Below are 16768 nucleotides of genomic sequence, written 5' to 3' on the forward strand. Positions count from 1 at the left end.
GGCTGACCTGTCCTTCCTCCTTTTCCCTGACCTGATCTTACCCCACTTCAATAAGTGCTGTCCAAGACTTCTGCAGGGGAAGTCGAGTTATGTGCTGGTAGAAGGGAGAGCATGGATTGATTATAGTGGTTTGAGGATTGTGTAAATCCAACAGGAAGTCAACTAAATAGAAATAACATCCTAGGACCTGAGGGCCAGGCTGAGGGCGGCCATTACTTATTATGTAATACCTATTGGTTGGTAACCGTGTTGCCGGCATTGTATTAAATGCTGCACATGGATTATCTTTCTTAACCCTCACCTCCAGCTGTCTGAATACAAAAGCCCACACACTTAACTGTTCCCTATATGTCTCCATTTATGACTAGGTCCATCAGTGTTCATTCAGGTGAGCAGAGCCACCATGCACGTTATGGGGATAAGGGAGTTATTATAGGAATGAGACTGTCCCAACATGGGACAAGCTGGGGAAGTGGAGGTCTGGAGGGAAATGTGGGGCAATCAGGGAGGAGTTGCTAGGCCTCAAGGATTAGCTGGGAGCTATCTCTGGGCACACCTGTCTGTCATACTGTCTGATGACAAAGGTCTTCTAAATCTCACACCTGGTCCTTTTTTGATCAACTCAAACTCAAAGCCCTGTTAGGAAGGGGGTTTTGGAAGCATACTTCCCAGATTAACCAGACTAACGTAGCACAATCCAGTACACTAGAGTATCTTTGATGTAGATAAGAATATAACTGACCACACATCAAGCTGCAGAAGAAGGTCAGGGTCACATTTGTGTATGTTTATTTCCCCATTTTTAGTGGCTGCATAGCACATTGGTAGTACAGATCAGTTTACTTGTCACAGCAGCATTTACAAATATTTGAAAGTGGTAATTCCTTCAGAGCTCTAAGGACTAAGCAGAGTGTCTAGTACATGGTAGATGCTGAGCCAATACTGGATGAAGGAATGGATGCTGAATGATTGCAGTCCTCTTGGGGCAACATCAGCTCTTACTCATAAACTTCAGCAGATGTCTGACAACCCCCAGGAGCAGGAAGTGACCTCATTCTTCCAAGCAAATGGGACATAATTCTGCGCAACAACTGCTTTCTGGCCAAAACCTGTTTACCACTTCCAGGAAGAAGTGATCACCACCTTTTTTTCTCCCTTGCTTCTGACGATACCTTTAATCACCCTTCTTCCTCATGCACTCTGGGGTGGGCCTCCAACACACCCATTTGTTTCTTGAGCCCTTACCTTTTGACCATAGCTGGGCCAATCAGAGTCTCTCTTTTGGAAATTTGGAATTAGGATCAAGAAAGGTATTGAATTTTTCTGCATGGTATAACATAATAAGCATGAAGAAATACAGAGGAATAGAAGGATCATCAATAATTGTGGGATAACTAACAAGCAAAAGGCATTTTAGCTTCTTACTTTACAGTATACATCCCCCCAATTTAAAAGCTTTTGGAAGCAAGGAACAGAGTGAGAGGAAATATTTACAATGGATTCATATCCAGAATATACAAAGAACAATAACAATAAGTAAAAGAGAGATAGCCAATAGGAAATGGGCACAGGACTTGAACAGGTCCTTCACAACAGAGGTTACTGAAATGGCTGATAAATATACAGAAAAAAGTTCCATTTCATTAATCATCAGGAAAAGGCAGATTAAAACTGCAAGATACCATTATACAGCAGAATGAATAAAATAAAAAAAGCTGACAATACCAATTGTTGGCAAGAATGTGGAACTATGAGAATGCTGAGTCACTGAGTTGGCACTCTTGACTGGTGCGATCAAACACCGTGAAACTGTATACTCTTTTGGAATATCTACTAAAGCTCAGCACACATATAACCTCTCATGCAGCAGTTCTACTTGTAGGCATATGCCCAAGACAAATGAGTTCTTAACTTTACCAAGGAGAAGGCAATGGCACCCCACTCCAGTACTCTTGCCTGGAAAATCCCATGGACGGAGGAGCCTGGTAAGCTGCAGTCCATGAGGTTGCTAAGAGTCGGACACGACTGAGCGACTTCACTTTCATTGTTCACTTTCATGCATTGGAGAAGGAAATGGCAACCCACTCCAGTGTTCTTGCCTGGAGAATCCCAGGGACAGGGGAGCCTGGTAGGAGGCCGTCTGTGGGGTCACACAGAGTCGGATACAACTGAAGTGACTTAGCAGCAGTAGTAGCAGCAACTTTACCAAAGACATACTCAAGAACGTTCATAGCAATTATATCTGTTATAGCTTTAATTTACAAACTTTCAAATGCCCATCAAGAGTAGAATGGATAAATTAAATTCAAGGTGGTATAATAACATAATGGAGCACCACACAACAACAAGGATAAATGAATTACAGCTATCTATATAACATACATAAATCTCACAGACATTATGTTGAATGAAAGAACGACTCACTACATGATTTCATTTACATAAAGAATGGGCAAAACTAATGTCTGCTGTTAGAAGTCAGCCTATTGGTTAACTTTGGGGGTAGTAACTGGCAGGGGAAATGAATTCTGGGGATGCTGGTAATGCTTTATTTCTTACTCCGAATCTGGGTAACAGGCTGTGCTTAGTTTATGAACATTTCATAAAACAGTATACTTATAATACATGCTCTTTTCTTCACTACATATTTTGCCTCACTAAAAACTTGTTTTAAATGACTTTTAGGGGAATTCTCTGGTGATCAAGTGGTTAAAACTCTGCACTTCCACTGTTGAGGTATGGGGGGAAGTGGGTTCAACCCCTGGTTGGGGAACTAAGATCTTACATGCACGAGGTGCAGCCAGACACCTTATTTTAAAAATAAGTAAATAAATTAGTTAAATTATTTTTAGGAGCTCTAACTTTTAGGAACAGGTTAATTGCCTATCTGTACCTAAACCTGCCAGCAACTTTTGTAGTTAACCTTCACAGTCACCCTGAGGGCAAAGAGACAAACAAGGCCATAGGATAGTGAGAGCTTCTCAAACTTTTTTGGATGAATATTTTCCCAAGTTGGAGTTCACATAGATAAAGAAATAGAAGTAATTTTTCTACAGAGAAGTGATTGTGGCAGAGGGAGTCGGGGAATGGGACAGATTTTAGCTGCCCCAATATCCTTTAGCACTCTACCCAGGTTATCCTAAATAAATGTAGAATCTATTTTTTAATGTGTGTGTGTGTATGTGTGTGTGTGTGTGCTCAATTTTGTCCAAATCTTTGTGACCCCATGGACTATAGCCCACCAGGCTTCCCAGTTCATGGGATTTCCCAGGAAAAAATAGTGGAGTGGGTTGACATCTCCTTCCCCAGGGATTGAACCTATATCTAAATATATGAATGTCACTTCAGCCATCCCATATAAATATCAGTATAGGAAAAAGATCTTGTGCCTGCTTTGCAAATAGTTGTCCTGAGACTGGCAGGAAGGCAGCAGGGCACAATCTTAAAAGAATGGCACAGTTAATAAGAACAGGAGATCACAAACACAGGTTAGAACCTCCTAGGCCCAAGATGGCAGAAGATTTGACTTCCAGTAGATGAACCTCATTATATGCTCACTGTAATATATTAGCATCTAAATGACACCCACAGGCACCATGACAGTTTTGAGGCTGACCATAAATGGGCAAAAAGTGGGTGGTGCTCCAATTTCTGGAAATCCTTGCCCCTTCTCCAAGATGTTCGAATATTCCACCCACTCCTTAGCCTATGAAATTACCCAGCCCATAAAAACTAACCACCTCCACACCTCTGGTGCTCTTGCCTTCTGAGACAGCCCATACATTGTGGAGCGTTTATCTTCCTAAACACACCTGCTTTCACTTTACTATGGCTAGTTCTTGAATTCTTCCTGAAAGAAGCCAAGGACTCTCACTTTGCAGCCTGTCCCGGGGATTCAGTCACGTCTCTGCTCTTTTTGACCCCATGGACTGTAGCCCACCGGGTCCCCTGGTCCATGGAATTTTCCAGGCAAGAATACTGGAGTGGGTTGCCATTTTCTACTCCAGGGGATCTTCCCCACCCAGGGATCGAAACCAGCTTTCTGTTAGTCTTCTGCAATGGCAGGTTGATTCTTTACCATTGCATCACTTGGGAAGCCCTCCACCCTCTTCACCCTTATGGAATTTTTGCTTACTACTCAAATCAACTGATAGAACTTTATATTTATTCAAGAGGCAAAACAAGAGGTGGAGTGTAACTGACACACTAACTTGCTAATTTATTCAATAAGATGCCAGCATTGCGGTGGAAGGTATACGGAATGTGAAGTTAATTTATGTAGATCATCAGACTGCATCATTTTCCTACTTAAAACTGTCCAATTTCTTCCCACGTTAGAACAAAAGCCAAAAAACAAACACTTGGGGGAAAAACTCGTTTAAAATTACAATTATTTTTGTCATTAGTTACGAAATTTATTCTAAAGTGAGACAAATATGCAAAGGTAATAAATTGCTGACTTATGGCAGTTTTTAAATGTTGCTTTTCCAGTGAACACAAACAGACGCGCGAATAAAGCAGCAATCCAACTTTCAGTAAACTCTCCAGTACCCCACACTAGCAATCTTTCTTGCAACACTTTCCTACAAATATCGCGATAACAGAGAGGTTTTTTCCCCCCCTCCTTGGCCCCTCCCCTCGGGCCAGCTCAACCCCACCTACTTCCCGCCTGACGTCAAAGGTGCGCCGGAGTGTCTGAACAGCAGTATCGGGGGCGGAAGTGCTCTCGACGGAAGTGATCGCTGCGTGAATCGTGGGTGGGATGACCGCTGGCCGGCTCTATCTAAGGTTGCTGCGCGCATCCTCGAAGTTCATGGCTCAGCGCTTACTCGAGGGTGTGCACCCTTCCAGGGGTCTGCACGCGGGGCGTGGTCCCCGAAGGCTCTCCATCGAAGGCAACATTGGTAAGGGCCAGAAGTAGCTGCCAGGCTTCGGCCTCCGCAGATCAGGTTCCTGAGAGGCTAGGAAAGGGAGTTGGGCCCAGATCCCCTTCCTTTTCGATCTGATGTGGCCAGGCTCCTTGTTCTGAGGTGCCAGACCTTTCCCCCACTCAAGGTGCGCTGTGTGCCTTTGCCTCTTGGATTTTTCAGACGTCAGGCCTTCGTACTTTCCCACAGGGATACGTTTATTGAGGCATAAAAGCCACACAGTCTGTTAATGGGACAAGAGCTAGCTTGTTTTGGTAGATCAAAATGGAAGCGACAAAGAGAAGGGTGCAATGTCTTTGTTCTCCTAATTTGAGGTTGCTAGATTGAGGGGAGGCGAAAAGGGTGTCTGTAAAATAGCATTTCAGATTACGAATAATATTTTAGTGTGTGTCCCATGCAGTATTTGGAACATACCCCCCCCAATCTAAAATTCGGATTTAACTGAGTGCCCTTATTTTATCCGGCAACCCTATGCTAAGTTCGTAAACTCCAGTCATTCAGATAACACTTTCACTATTTTTTCCATGTCTGCTGGGCCCTCTATAGTTTCTTAACATTTTTCTTAGAACAGCTCACTTTTTAAACTTAAAAACGTGTGTTACATTAAAAATAACTGTTATAAGAATGAATAGAAGTCCAGTACCTTAAATAAAAATATTTGAAAATAAAATGAAAGCAAAATATTCAATTAGTTACTGTTAGTTACTAATGTTGCTGAAGTCTGACTTGAGGCTTTTACCTGTAGGGTGCTGAGCCCTAAAAAGGGATTAGAAAGTTTTAAGTATTGAAGACTTTTAGCAGCAAACTGACAATTTCTCAATTTGTTCATTCAACAAATAACCCTTTGAGCAATTTCCATATTTCAGCATTGCTGTTGGCCCTGAGAATACAGCAGTGAACAGAACAAATAAAAATCTCTGCTCTCACGGGACTCTAGTAGAGAGGGATACACAATAAACAACATAAATAGTATGTTAGATATTAAAAAGTGTGATGGAGGAAATATAGGGTTGAGAAATTGAAGGAAATTGGAATTTTAAGTTGAGTTGTCAAGGCAGGCCTCACTGAGAAGGTGATAATTTGAGCAAAAGCCTGAAGAAGGTGAGGGAGTGAACCATGTGGATAATGTGGAGAAGAATCTTCCAGGCAGAGGAAAGATCAAGGGCAGAGGCCCTGAGGTGGAAAGTGTGTTCAGGGAACAAGAGGAAAGCTACTGTGGCTGGAGTGGGGTGAGACAAGGGGGCAGGTGAAGGAGATGAGATCAGCAGGTAAGGAGTGGCTGGATTGTATAGGCCCTGTAGTCCATTATGGAATTTTACTCTGACTGAGATGAGAAACTGTTGGAAGATTTGAGCAGTCAAGTGACTTGATTTGACTAAGATTATAAAAAGATCACTCTGGCTGATATGTTGAAAATAGAAGGTGTCAGGAAGTTGCTGCAGGGATGAGTTATGGTGTGTAGGACCAGGATGTTAACAGTGGAGGTGGTGAGAAGTGATTCGATTCTAATTTAATTTAGGGTGGGGCACACAGGATTTGGTAACAGGAAACTGTGGAGTATAACATAAAAGGGGTCAGTGATGACTCGAATCATTCTGGCCTGAGCAACTTGAAAGATGGAGTTCCAATTTTCTTAGATAGAGAAAAGTGGGAATAACAGCCTGGGGACAGAAGGGTGATTTCAGGTTTTTGGTTTTAGGCATGTTAGGTTTTTATATGCTTATTAGATATCTAAGTAGGGCTGTTGAATAGTCAGTTGGATATATGAGTCTAGAGTTGAGAATCTCCCTGGATTGTAGTTATACACATAGATGGTATTTAAAGCCAGGAGTCTATGTATCTTGATAGAGATGACCATGTCCTGGGCATGCAAATGTTAAGAGAGATTGATGACCACTGAGATGAGAGGAAAGCCAGAAACATGATATACTGGAAACTAAGTGAAGAAGATGTTTGGAAAAGAAATGATCGACTGTATAATGCTGTTTGAATAATGGAACTCTTTGGTGAACTTGAACAGTTTATAGGAGTAGGTGGCCGAAAATCTGATTGTAGAGGTTCAAGGAGAATGGGAGGTGAGGAATTGGAAACAGTGGGTTAAGACCACTGTTTGCAGTTTTCCTTGAAAGGGGAGATGTGGAGTATACCTGAAATGGGACGACGGTTTGAGAGAGTTAGGTTTTTTGTTTTTTTTCTTTTCGTAAGAGGAATTAGATCATATTTATAAGCTGGTAGAAAGAGAGAAAATTGGTGAAACAGGAGAGAGGATAGACTTGCCAGAGTGATTTTAGTAAGCAGGAAGGGATGGAATCTCTTGCCCAAGTTAAGAAAGAGATTGGCTTCAGCTCGCAGCAGTTTATCCCTAATAAACAGGGAGAATGGCAACATAAATGATTACTGACTTGAGTAGGTGCGTTGGGAACTTGGAGAACATCTTCTGGTTGTGTCGACTTGAGTAGGTGCGTTGGGAACTTGGAGAACATCTTCTGGTTGTGTCAGTTTCTCAGTAGAATAGGAAGAAAGATCAGCTGAATGTGGGGAGAGAGGAAAGCCATGAAATAGTCTGGCGAGTGAGCAGGAGAAATGCAGAACTGCTGGGCGGCATTAAGGACCCATTTGGACTTAGTGGTCTTGAATTTTAAGTGAGAACAGTAACCGCAGATGTGTGTTTTTTCTCCAGCTAACTCAGAAACATTGAAGGGAATGAGAGGGGCTACCTGCCTCATGGTGTTTTTTTATAAAAGATTTTCTGTCCTATACTTTGGGAAACATGCCGCTGAAGGAAACTTTGTCCTCAGAGCCCAGAGAGGTACAGAGTACTTCACAAAATAAGTGGTTTGGACAGATGATCAAGTGAAATTTGAGCTGCCTATCCCAGTTTTCCTGCCTTTTGCTTCTCTTCTTATCCTTTCCAGATTTCTGTGCCTCCTTCTTGCTTTCTCCTGCAGCCAAAGCTCAATAAGTGCCTACCGTGGAGGTAGACTCAGATGTGGTCCAGGCCTTCTCCTTTAAGGAGCTCACAGCTAAGTGGGAGGAGCAGACTTCTAAACATAATTTCTATACCAAATGATGAGTGCTATGTTTGGACATGGAAACTTGGAATCTCTGGGGTAGGAATTCCTCCCCCAGAGGAAAGAGTGTTCCAGGCACAGGAAGTAATATTTGCCAACACAGAGCCTCAGGAAACATACAGTTTTAATATCAGACTTGTGCCTGGAGTTTGAAGGGCCCGTGAGAGGATAGCAGAACAAGAATTTGGAAGGGTAGGATTTGCCAGATGTTGAACAGCTAGGAGTTTCTCATGTAGGCTGTGGGAGGCTACTGAAGACTTAAAGCTAGTGTGTGCCATGGCCAGATTAATTTTTAAAAGGAAATGGACTAGAAGGAATGAATAAAAATAAAGCTTCATAAAGTGGGCATTTTGTATGTCTTATTTGCTGCAGTACCCATCATGCCTTGCATCCGGTTTGTTGAATGAATGTTGGAGTCAACAGACTAGGTTTTGTGGCTATTGTAGTTGTTGGAGGGAGGGAAGATGCAGGCCTGAACAGAGAGAATGGTGGACATCATCAGACATCTTGATGGTTTGAGAAAGATTTTGGAAGTGGAATTGCCAGGACCTGGTGACCACTTGGAGGTGAGAGATAAGGAGCCTTAATTTGGACACTGAAAACTGAGGATGGGAATGAAGGAAGAAGTCTTCCGTAAGAGTGGTGTTTGGAGGAGGTGCCTCTGAGACAAGAGACAGATGCTCTGAGGTAGATTAGAGTAAGTGCCTGAAGTGAATAGACAGATTGGAGCTGCCTTCCCAGACGTGGAAGTTGTTGACTCGTCAGGGTAGTTGTTGAAGTCTTGGAAGCGAATGCAGTTGCCCAAAGGAAGTGTGACTAATGCGAAGTGGACTGGGGGATCTTAATCTGGCTGTTTCTAGTTTTATCTCCCATTATGTTATTCTCCATCACCCCCACACGGTGATGTCTCTCTCCAGACAGAATTGGGCACTGCCTCCTCTGTGTGCTCACATAACATTTTGTGCCCACAACTTCTGCAGCACTTGAGTTCTGTTGAGATGGTTGACACCCTCAGTACTTTTCCTGGATTAGCCACATAGTGTCTTGTTCATCTTTGTGTCACCAGCGTCTAAGCCATGTGTGGCCTATTGTACTCATACAGTGTTTGCTAGATGCTTGAATCCTGGGCTGTGATAGCCATGTGCAAGTTAGTCATTGGTATCCACAGAGGAAATACAATAAACTGCTTTTACAGTCAAAGCAAACAGTTATCTTGTTCTCTAACCACAGGTGGCATTCCCCCCTGCTCCCCAGAAATCAGAGTATCCATTCAGGAAACCTGAACAGGGGAAGGTGAACCCCTCTCCCAGCTGGAGTTAGATAGGTTTAGAGGGACTTCTCTTCTGATGCTGCTCTAAATCTTGTTAATCTGATCCTGCAGGTATGCACAGTAGCACATAAGGAAAACAGATCAGTGAAGCAGCAAGTAATGGCATCTAGCATGAGCTGTGAGCCATATGTCATGATTACAAGTCAAAGCTTGGGACCTAGAATCCTTTAAAATCTAAAAAATAAAATACCTAGCCTATCTTTTTTAAGTAAGTGTATCCATCACTAAAGTGTATTATCACCTTCCAAAGTCAGTTATTTTGTGTTTACAAACCTAAATTGAAGAAAGGATTGCTGTAGGAACTATTGTTAGTGAGTCATCTCAAACTAGTCTCTCTCTTTTTTTTTTTTCATTTTGGGTTCAAAGACCCAGCAGAGAAGAAGAAACCTCCCTTTTGCCATTTAGAGGCTTGTATGTAAAGCAGTGGAGAGCGTTCCTAATAACATATCCTCCAGCACTCAGAATTAGTGATTCAACATCACTAGTGTCATCTTTTTATTTTCATTAAGAGTAAGCATTTGGGCAAGATTCCCAGGGAAGAAAGGAGTCTTTGTATATTGGATACACTGCTGGGAATGAATTGGATCCTCTCTTTCTGTGATTTACATCATTCCATCCATCCATCTCACTCTCAGCACCTGGCCAGATCCTCAGGATGCAAAGGAAATAAGGTTAGTCCCTGTCTTCAAAGCATGAGTTCCCAGTCTAGCTCGGCAGACTGATGAGTCAACAAATAATTACACTGTGATGCCTTTTAAACCAGAACAGGCAGTAATTAACTATGCCCAGGGATAAAGTGGAGCTGGAGAGAGTTCAAGGAGACATCACTGAGAAGGAGACCGTGAAAGGATGAATCAGGTGGTGGGCAGAGCTTGGGAGGGCATTCCAGATCAGCAAGGGTCTTGTGCTGAATGCAGAAGTTTAACTTACACTTGGAAGTTGTGAGGGATGGTTTGTTTTTTTTTTTTCTTTTTTTAACAGTGATTTTTTTTTTTCTTCTCATGAAAAGAAGATGAAAGTAATCAGGGCTGAAATATATCAAGTTTCTTTTAAGTCAGCTGATTTTTTTCCCCAGAATGCTTTTAGGCTCAGAGCCTGTCTGATGGTGGGTACTTAGTCTCAATATAAGTTCCTTGAGGGCAGCATCTCAGCTTACTTCATTTTAGTTATAGTACCTGCTGTTAGTGGCTACTCTGTAAACATCTGTTGGTTGAATGAATGAATAGAGCATCAGATATAGTTCCTGAAATAAAGGCTTTAAATTTTCTTTGGAAGAACTTTTTTGTTTAAAGATAGGCAGTTTTATATTTACTTGCTTTTTGGTAAAGGATTTTACATCTTGTTCCAAAGAAAATGCCTGGAGATGATGGTATATTTAAGAGGCTCCCATGAACTCCGGCTGTATTAAATTTAAGATGATAAATCATTTTGAGTGTTACATCAGGATACTATCTTAACTACTGGGTTTTAGTATAATGTATTTGTAATAGGCATTGTATTGCTGCTGCTGCTGCTGCGTCACTTCAGTTGTGTCCGACTCTGTGTGACCCCTTAGACGGAAGCCCACCAGGCTCCCCCGTCCCCGGGATTCTCCAGGCATAGAAAAACTTGTGGGAGGGAAAAAAAGCATGATTTAGGAAAAGATGAATGTTGACAACAGAACTATTTGATCCAGCCTGTGGAATGACAATACTGGTGCTAATAAAAGTCAACTTGTTGATGTAATGTGCTCTGATAACAAAGTACCTCCCACCCTTTCTCAAGTCATAGCACACATAATAAAGTGCAGCGATAGCCAAGGCCCTAAGGGAAGGTTTAATGCTGCTTATGAGGTCTGATACCTCCCACATTTCATGATATTAGAAGTATCCTGAAAGAACAGTTAATTGTGATAAGTCTGAGATAGTGATATCAGAAGATGCTGGTGCTCAGCCTAGAGACCAGACAAGGGGAGGCATTTTTCAGTTGGCCCAGTGTTATTCTGAAGAAGAGAACATCTGGACACAGATGTTCTGGTCACTAGGAGGAGACCAGTGTAGCAGTGGAGAACCAGACAGCACCATTCTTATGAAACCCCTGGGAATATTTTAAAACCTAAGTCTTAAAAAAATTTAAAAAACTTAAAAAAAAAACCTATTATGGTCAAGTATCATAACCCCCCATAAAGTTATGTATTATAAATACATAATTTTGAATTATTTTTTTAAATAGTTATTCTGTATCGGTGGGTGGTGCTTGGCACAGCTAAGCTCCATTGGAGTGCAGTTCTGTGGTCATTGTATGGTGAATTATCCAGGCTCTCCGAGCCCTACAGTGACATGGATGGCAAAGTTCCTAGGACCTTCCATCAGCATTCACTGTTATTCTTTGCTGAAAGTCTAGCTTCTCATTTTTAAAGTGGCTTTCCAAAATTTTTGGAATGGGGAGTAGTGTGCAAGTTGGGGGTGTTGCACTGGTGTGATTGTTCCAGTAATTAGGACTGTATATTTCCCGTCACATCTCATTTTTGGCATTCCAGGTTTTGTGTGTTTAAATAGCACAAGTCGGTTTCTCAGAGTACTGACTGCCCTTGGATGAACTAATAGTGTCTGATCTCAGAGGTGAAGTTGGCACACCCTACCCCTCAGGGCCCTTCTTTTCCATCTGCAATTGTTCCTTGGGTAGTTGCTTTTAACTTTTAAAAAATTTAATGCTAACAACCATTTTACCCCACCCATGTAAGAAATCATTTACCTTCATCTTTTCATGTGAATTAAAATAGTTTTTCAGCCTGTAGCCAGGAACCATGTTTTAGCCTTAATCAAAAACCTGCAATCTAAATATTGACCATCTCTGCCAAATATTTTGAACTAAGGATGATTCAGGGCAGGCAGATGTCTGATAATAGAAAATGCAACCAGTTTGTAGTTTCTGCGACCCTGTTGGGCACTCCATGACAAGCCCAGAAGGTCTTATTTGGTAGTCTGGGATATGGTTTTGGAACCTATATTTTTTAAAAACCACCTCTGTTGATTGTGATCAGATTGTTCTGGATAGCAATCTGAAATGTAAGTCTACATCACAGTCACTTGGGGCATACTTTAAAAATGTGGATTCCTGGGATCCAACCTCAGAGATTCAGATCTTGTTAGGAAACTAAAATTGAGACCCATGAAAAATCAGACCAATTAAATGCTAAATGTATCAGAGGCAGTTAATAAATATTTGTTTGAGTCAACTGCCCAACATGGTAGGAATTTGGTGTGAGCTAGAGATGTCCTGTGCATTGGAGAAGGAAATGGCAACCCACTCCAGTGTTCTTGCCTGGAGAATCCCAGGGACGGGGGAGCCTGGTGGGCTGTCGTCTATGGGGTCGCACAGAGTCGGACACAACTGAAGTGACTTAGCAGCAGCAGCAGAGATGTCCCGAACTTTGTGGAAGAGGTGGGCCTTGGGCCCGGTGAGGGAAGGGATTTAGACACAGGCCGAGCAGGGCAGGGGAAGGCATTGATTCACTGAAGTGTGGGCGGAGCAGAGGCACACAGGAGCTCGGTGAACGTGGGATTGAGAGATGAGCATGACTACAAAATGCACAGATTTCTGTGTTTGTTCTTCACCCTCTGTGTTCAGAGAGGAGTTGGAGCAGTGTGAAATAAATGTCACATACTGGATGTGTGGGCTCTTCTGCTGAGACATCTCTTTACTCCCAGTCATCAACCATGAATGGCTGATAGAATCGACTGGAAGGATGCCTCCCCTTTCTTTCTCTTGTTTCCATTTGGATTCCTCCTAAGGGTAGAATTCACTTGATAAAGATCATCTCTGATAGGGGAGATTGAGCTCCAAGTGCTCAATTGTTTTGGTTCATGTTTTGGTTTTTAACAGATGTGGGTTTCATAGGGAGCTGAAATTAATAATATATGTTTTATTCACTCGGCTAGGTCATTAGTCTGGGCTTTGGTTCCTGCCTTGGAGGAACCCCATCTTCTACCTAGAGAAACAGAATTACAATGGTGGTGATGGAGTCTTATCCACATTGCCAGACCAAGCACAAGCATTGCCAGGCCAATCTAGCTTCTAGGTATAAGGTCCTGAAAGACTGCACACAGGATGTGTATCTAAGCAGAATCTTGAAGACTGAGTAGTAGTTGATCAGAGGAGGAGAGGAGGCACTCCAGGAAATGGGAAAGTGTATGCGAAGTCACATTTGCAGCAGACAACACAGCCTAATTAAAGTTGCAAGGTGTTTGGTCCAGCAGGAGCTCAGGATGTCTGAAGGGAAGCTGAGGCAGAGCGGTCTATGCAGGGGCCAGGTTTTAATATGTCTTATAGGCCATGCTGGGCTTCCCTGGTGGCTCAGACGGTAAAGAATCTGCCTGCAATACAGGAGACTTGGGTTTGATCCCTGGATCAGGAAGATCCCCTGGAAAAGAAAGTGGCAACCCACTCCAACCTATTCTTGCCTGGAGAATTCCATGAACAGAGAAGCTTGGTGGGCTGCAGTCCATGGGGTCATAAAGAGTCGGGCGTGACTCAGAGACTTTCATCGTCACCACCACCATCGTACGCCATGCTGAAGGGTTTGAATTTTGTCATGAAGGGAGTAGGGACCTGTCAGAGGATTTTAAGCAGGGTTATATTGTGTGTTGTGGCTGCTGCAGAGTGAATAATGGATTGAAGAGGGCAAGGCCAGAGTTTGAGAGGCAAGAAATGAGAGAGCCTGGTCTTGAGTGGGAAATGGGAACAGAGAGAAAAGGACAGATGGGGAAATTTTAGAAGGCATCTTTAACAGCACTTGGTGGCCACTTGAGGTTTGGCAGAGGAGGAAGAAGTTGTGACTGAGTGGATAGTGCTGTTGTGCCCTGAGATTGGGATTTGGGAAGAAGCTCAGTTTGGTGGGGAAGATGGCGAGTTCATTTAGCAAATGTCAGTACTTTGAGGTGCTTGTGGGACATTCAAGTGGAAATGTCTGGAGGGCTCTTAGATAGTAAGTCTGGAATTTAGGTAGGTGTGGGCTAGATGTTGGTGTAAATGGGAAAAGAAAACTTAAATGTTGTGGTACTAGGTTAATTTCATCTCCAGAATATTTCTCATAGCAGTCACTGCTTTCCACCTCCTCTGCTATTGCCTTAGTTGAAGCTACTGTTACGTTCCAACTGGTCTATCTACGTCTGCATCAGTCCATTCTTACCTAGCCGGTGGAGTGTCTTTTAAAAATGAGGTGGTAACTTGTTATTTTCCTGCTTAAAACTCTTCCTCAATGATTTCCCATTGCCCTTAGACCAGAATTCAGACTTCTTACCATGCGTGGTACAAGGCCCCATGTGACCCGGCCCCGCCCCCCCCCCCCCCCCCCCGCCTACTGCCCTCTCCACGCTCGTTTTGAGCCGTTCTTCTGCCTCTTTTGACCACACAGTGCCTTCTTCAAGGCCAAAGATTTCTCTTGTGTCTTCTTGTGCACTGTTTTTCTCTTTTCCTGACCTTTCCCCCACCCTTGGCCTGGCTGCTCCTTCGCCCTTTACCCCACCCTTGATCTGACCAGGCCTCATCTTTCAGGTCTCAACTCAGGTCCCATTTTTCAGAGGAACCTTCTTGCTCTTTTGAGCTGCATTAGAGTCAACTATGGGGTCGCGCAGAGTCGGACACGACTGAAGCGACTTAGCAGCAGCAGCAGCACGTGACACAGTTTGTCACTAGTTGCTCCTGTGTTTATTTGGTGTCTGTCTCTCATACAAGCTCTCCGAGGGCAGAAGCCATCCTGTGTTTTGTTTACGGTTGTACCACCAGCGCCACAGTTCTGAGCGCATAACAGCACTCCCTGAATATTGGTGAGATTTGTTGAATGAATGAGGGTCACTGTCTTCATTCTCTACAGAAAAACTTGCAATTTTATGCAAGAAAACAGAATGCAATTTTATGCAAGTCACAGAATAACTGACTGTGGTTCAAGGTTTACAACATACGTAGTTGATTTCATCTACTTTTGAGAGTCTATTCCATTTTTAACTGTTACTAAATTCTCTATTCCTCTGGGAGGTTGGGGCAATGAAATTACAAATCAAATCTTAGGGGTATTTTTCCTCCCTGTTACCTGCATTCATCATGGTGACTCTGGTTAGCATGGCATGATCCATTGTCAGTGTGACAGTGATGTGGCTGCTAAGTTGGGCATTTGTGGAAGAGTTGAGTAGCAGCCTTCTACTGTAACCCTGGTTTGGGAAGTGTCCCAATACATGCTGTTTGCATTGCAGCTGTGGGAAAATCCACCTTTGTGAAGTTACTCACGAAAACTTACCCAGAGTGGCACATAGCTACAGAACCTGTAGCAACATGGCAGAATGTCCAAGCTGCTGGCTCCCAAAAAGTAAGTTTTCAGTTGTGGTGGGTAGTTGGCAGGCATGGGTGCATTAACTAGTTGTAGTAATCTAATTTGCTCCGAGTTTAGGTTAAGTAGTCCATTTTGTGTCTCCTTTTTAAAATACCTTCATTTCAGGAAGCAGACCATGTACATCAAGGAGGAATGACTTGTTTGAATGTGTTTAGTTTTGATTTTTGTGGTTTTTACATTTCTGTTTAAGTGATTGCCTCTGTTCTTTCCAGTTTCCCAAAGCATGGCCAGCCATCCTGGCATTGAAGATTAATTTTCTCATTCCTGCTGCTGCTGCTGCTAAGTCACTTCAGTCGTGTCCGACTCTGTGTGACCCCATAGACGGAAGCCCACCAGGCTCCCCCGTCCCTGGGATTCTCCAGGCAAGAACACTGGAGTGGGTTGCCATTTCCTTCTCCAATGTGTGAAAGTGAAAGTGAAGTCGCTCAGTCGTGTTCGACCCTTAGCGACCCCACGGACTGCAGCCTACCAGGCTCCTCCATCCATGGGATTTTCTAGGCAATAGTACTGGAGTGGCTTGCCATTGCCTTCTCCGTTTCTCATTCCTACCCTTAAGTATTTTATTGAAACTGACCATCAGGATTAGTAGTTAATTACAGTGATTTTAGCTTATTTTTGAAGTCTTAGAAATTGAAAGGAACCTTAGAGAACATCTTGTCATATTTTGAGTCAATGCAGAAATCATAGCTAACGTTTACAAAGTGCATACTATGTGCCAGGCACTATCCTGTTCCAAGCACTGTACATTTCATAGATGCCTCGTGGCTGAAGCCCTCTGTCAGGGGTATTGCTGTGGGAGAGGCCACAAGGTTGGTTTCCCACCGGCCACATCAGTGTGAGTGGGGAACAACCAACTGGACGTGAACCTTAGAAGCAACTGAGGGAGCGGCAGCATCTCCGCAGACTCCTGTAGCTCCAGGAACAGTCACGAGTACCTCATTCTTGCTTTTAACAGCCTATTGTTAGAAGGTTCTTGTATGAGCTGCTTTGCATACCTGTGACTCTGAGTCATTGGTTCAAGTTCTGCCTCTTAAGTCTTTTAACTTTTCCACATGGAAACTCTTCATTCATT

General features: G+C 43.1%; 1 protein-coding gene across 6 annotated transcripts in view; it reads left to right on the plus strand.

The window, feature by feature from the left end:
* The first annotated feature begins 4691 nt into the window (after positions 1–4691).
* DGUOK (deoxyguanosine kinase) overlaps positions 4692–16768 on the plus strand; it is a 35768-nt gene continuing 23691 nt past the window's right edge. For 5 of the 6 annotated variants that reach the window (XM_055399531.2, XM_055399532.2, XM_088841577.1 and 2 more), the window contains exons 1-2: positions 4692–4904; positions 15560–15672. In XM_055399531.2, coding sequence (XP_055255506.2) covers positions 4763–4904; positions 15560–15672 — 255 coding nt within the window. In that variant the 5' untranslated portion in view covers positions 4692–4762. The remainder of the gene's footprint in view (positions 4905–15559; positions 15673–16768) is intronic. The other variant, XM_088841576.1, reaches the window with a different exon arrangement.

This window comes from Moschus berezovskii, chromosome 11 (genome assembly GCF_049115385.1).
Source record: "Moschus berezovskii isolate FMDL1 chromosome 11, NW_MosBer_1.0, whole genome shotgun sequence".
Taxonomy (NCBI): Eukaryota; Metazoa; Chordata; class Mammalia; order Artiodactyla; family Moschidae; genus Moschus; species Moschus berezovskii.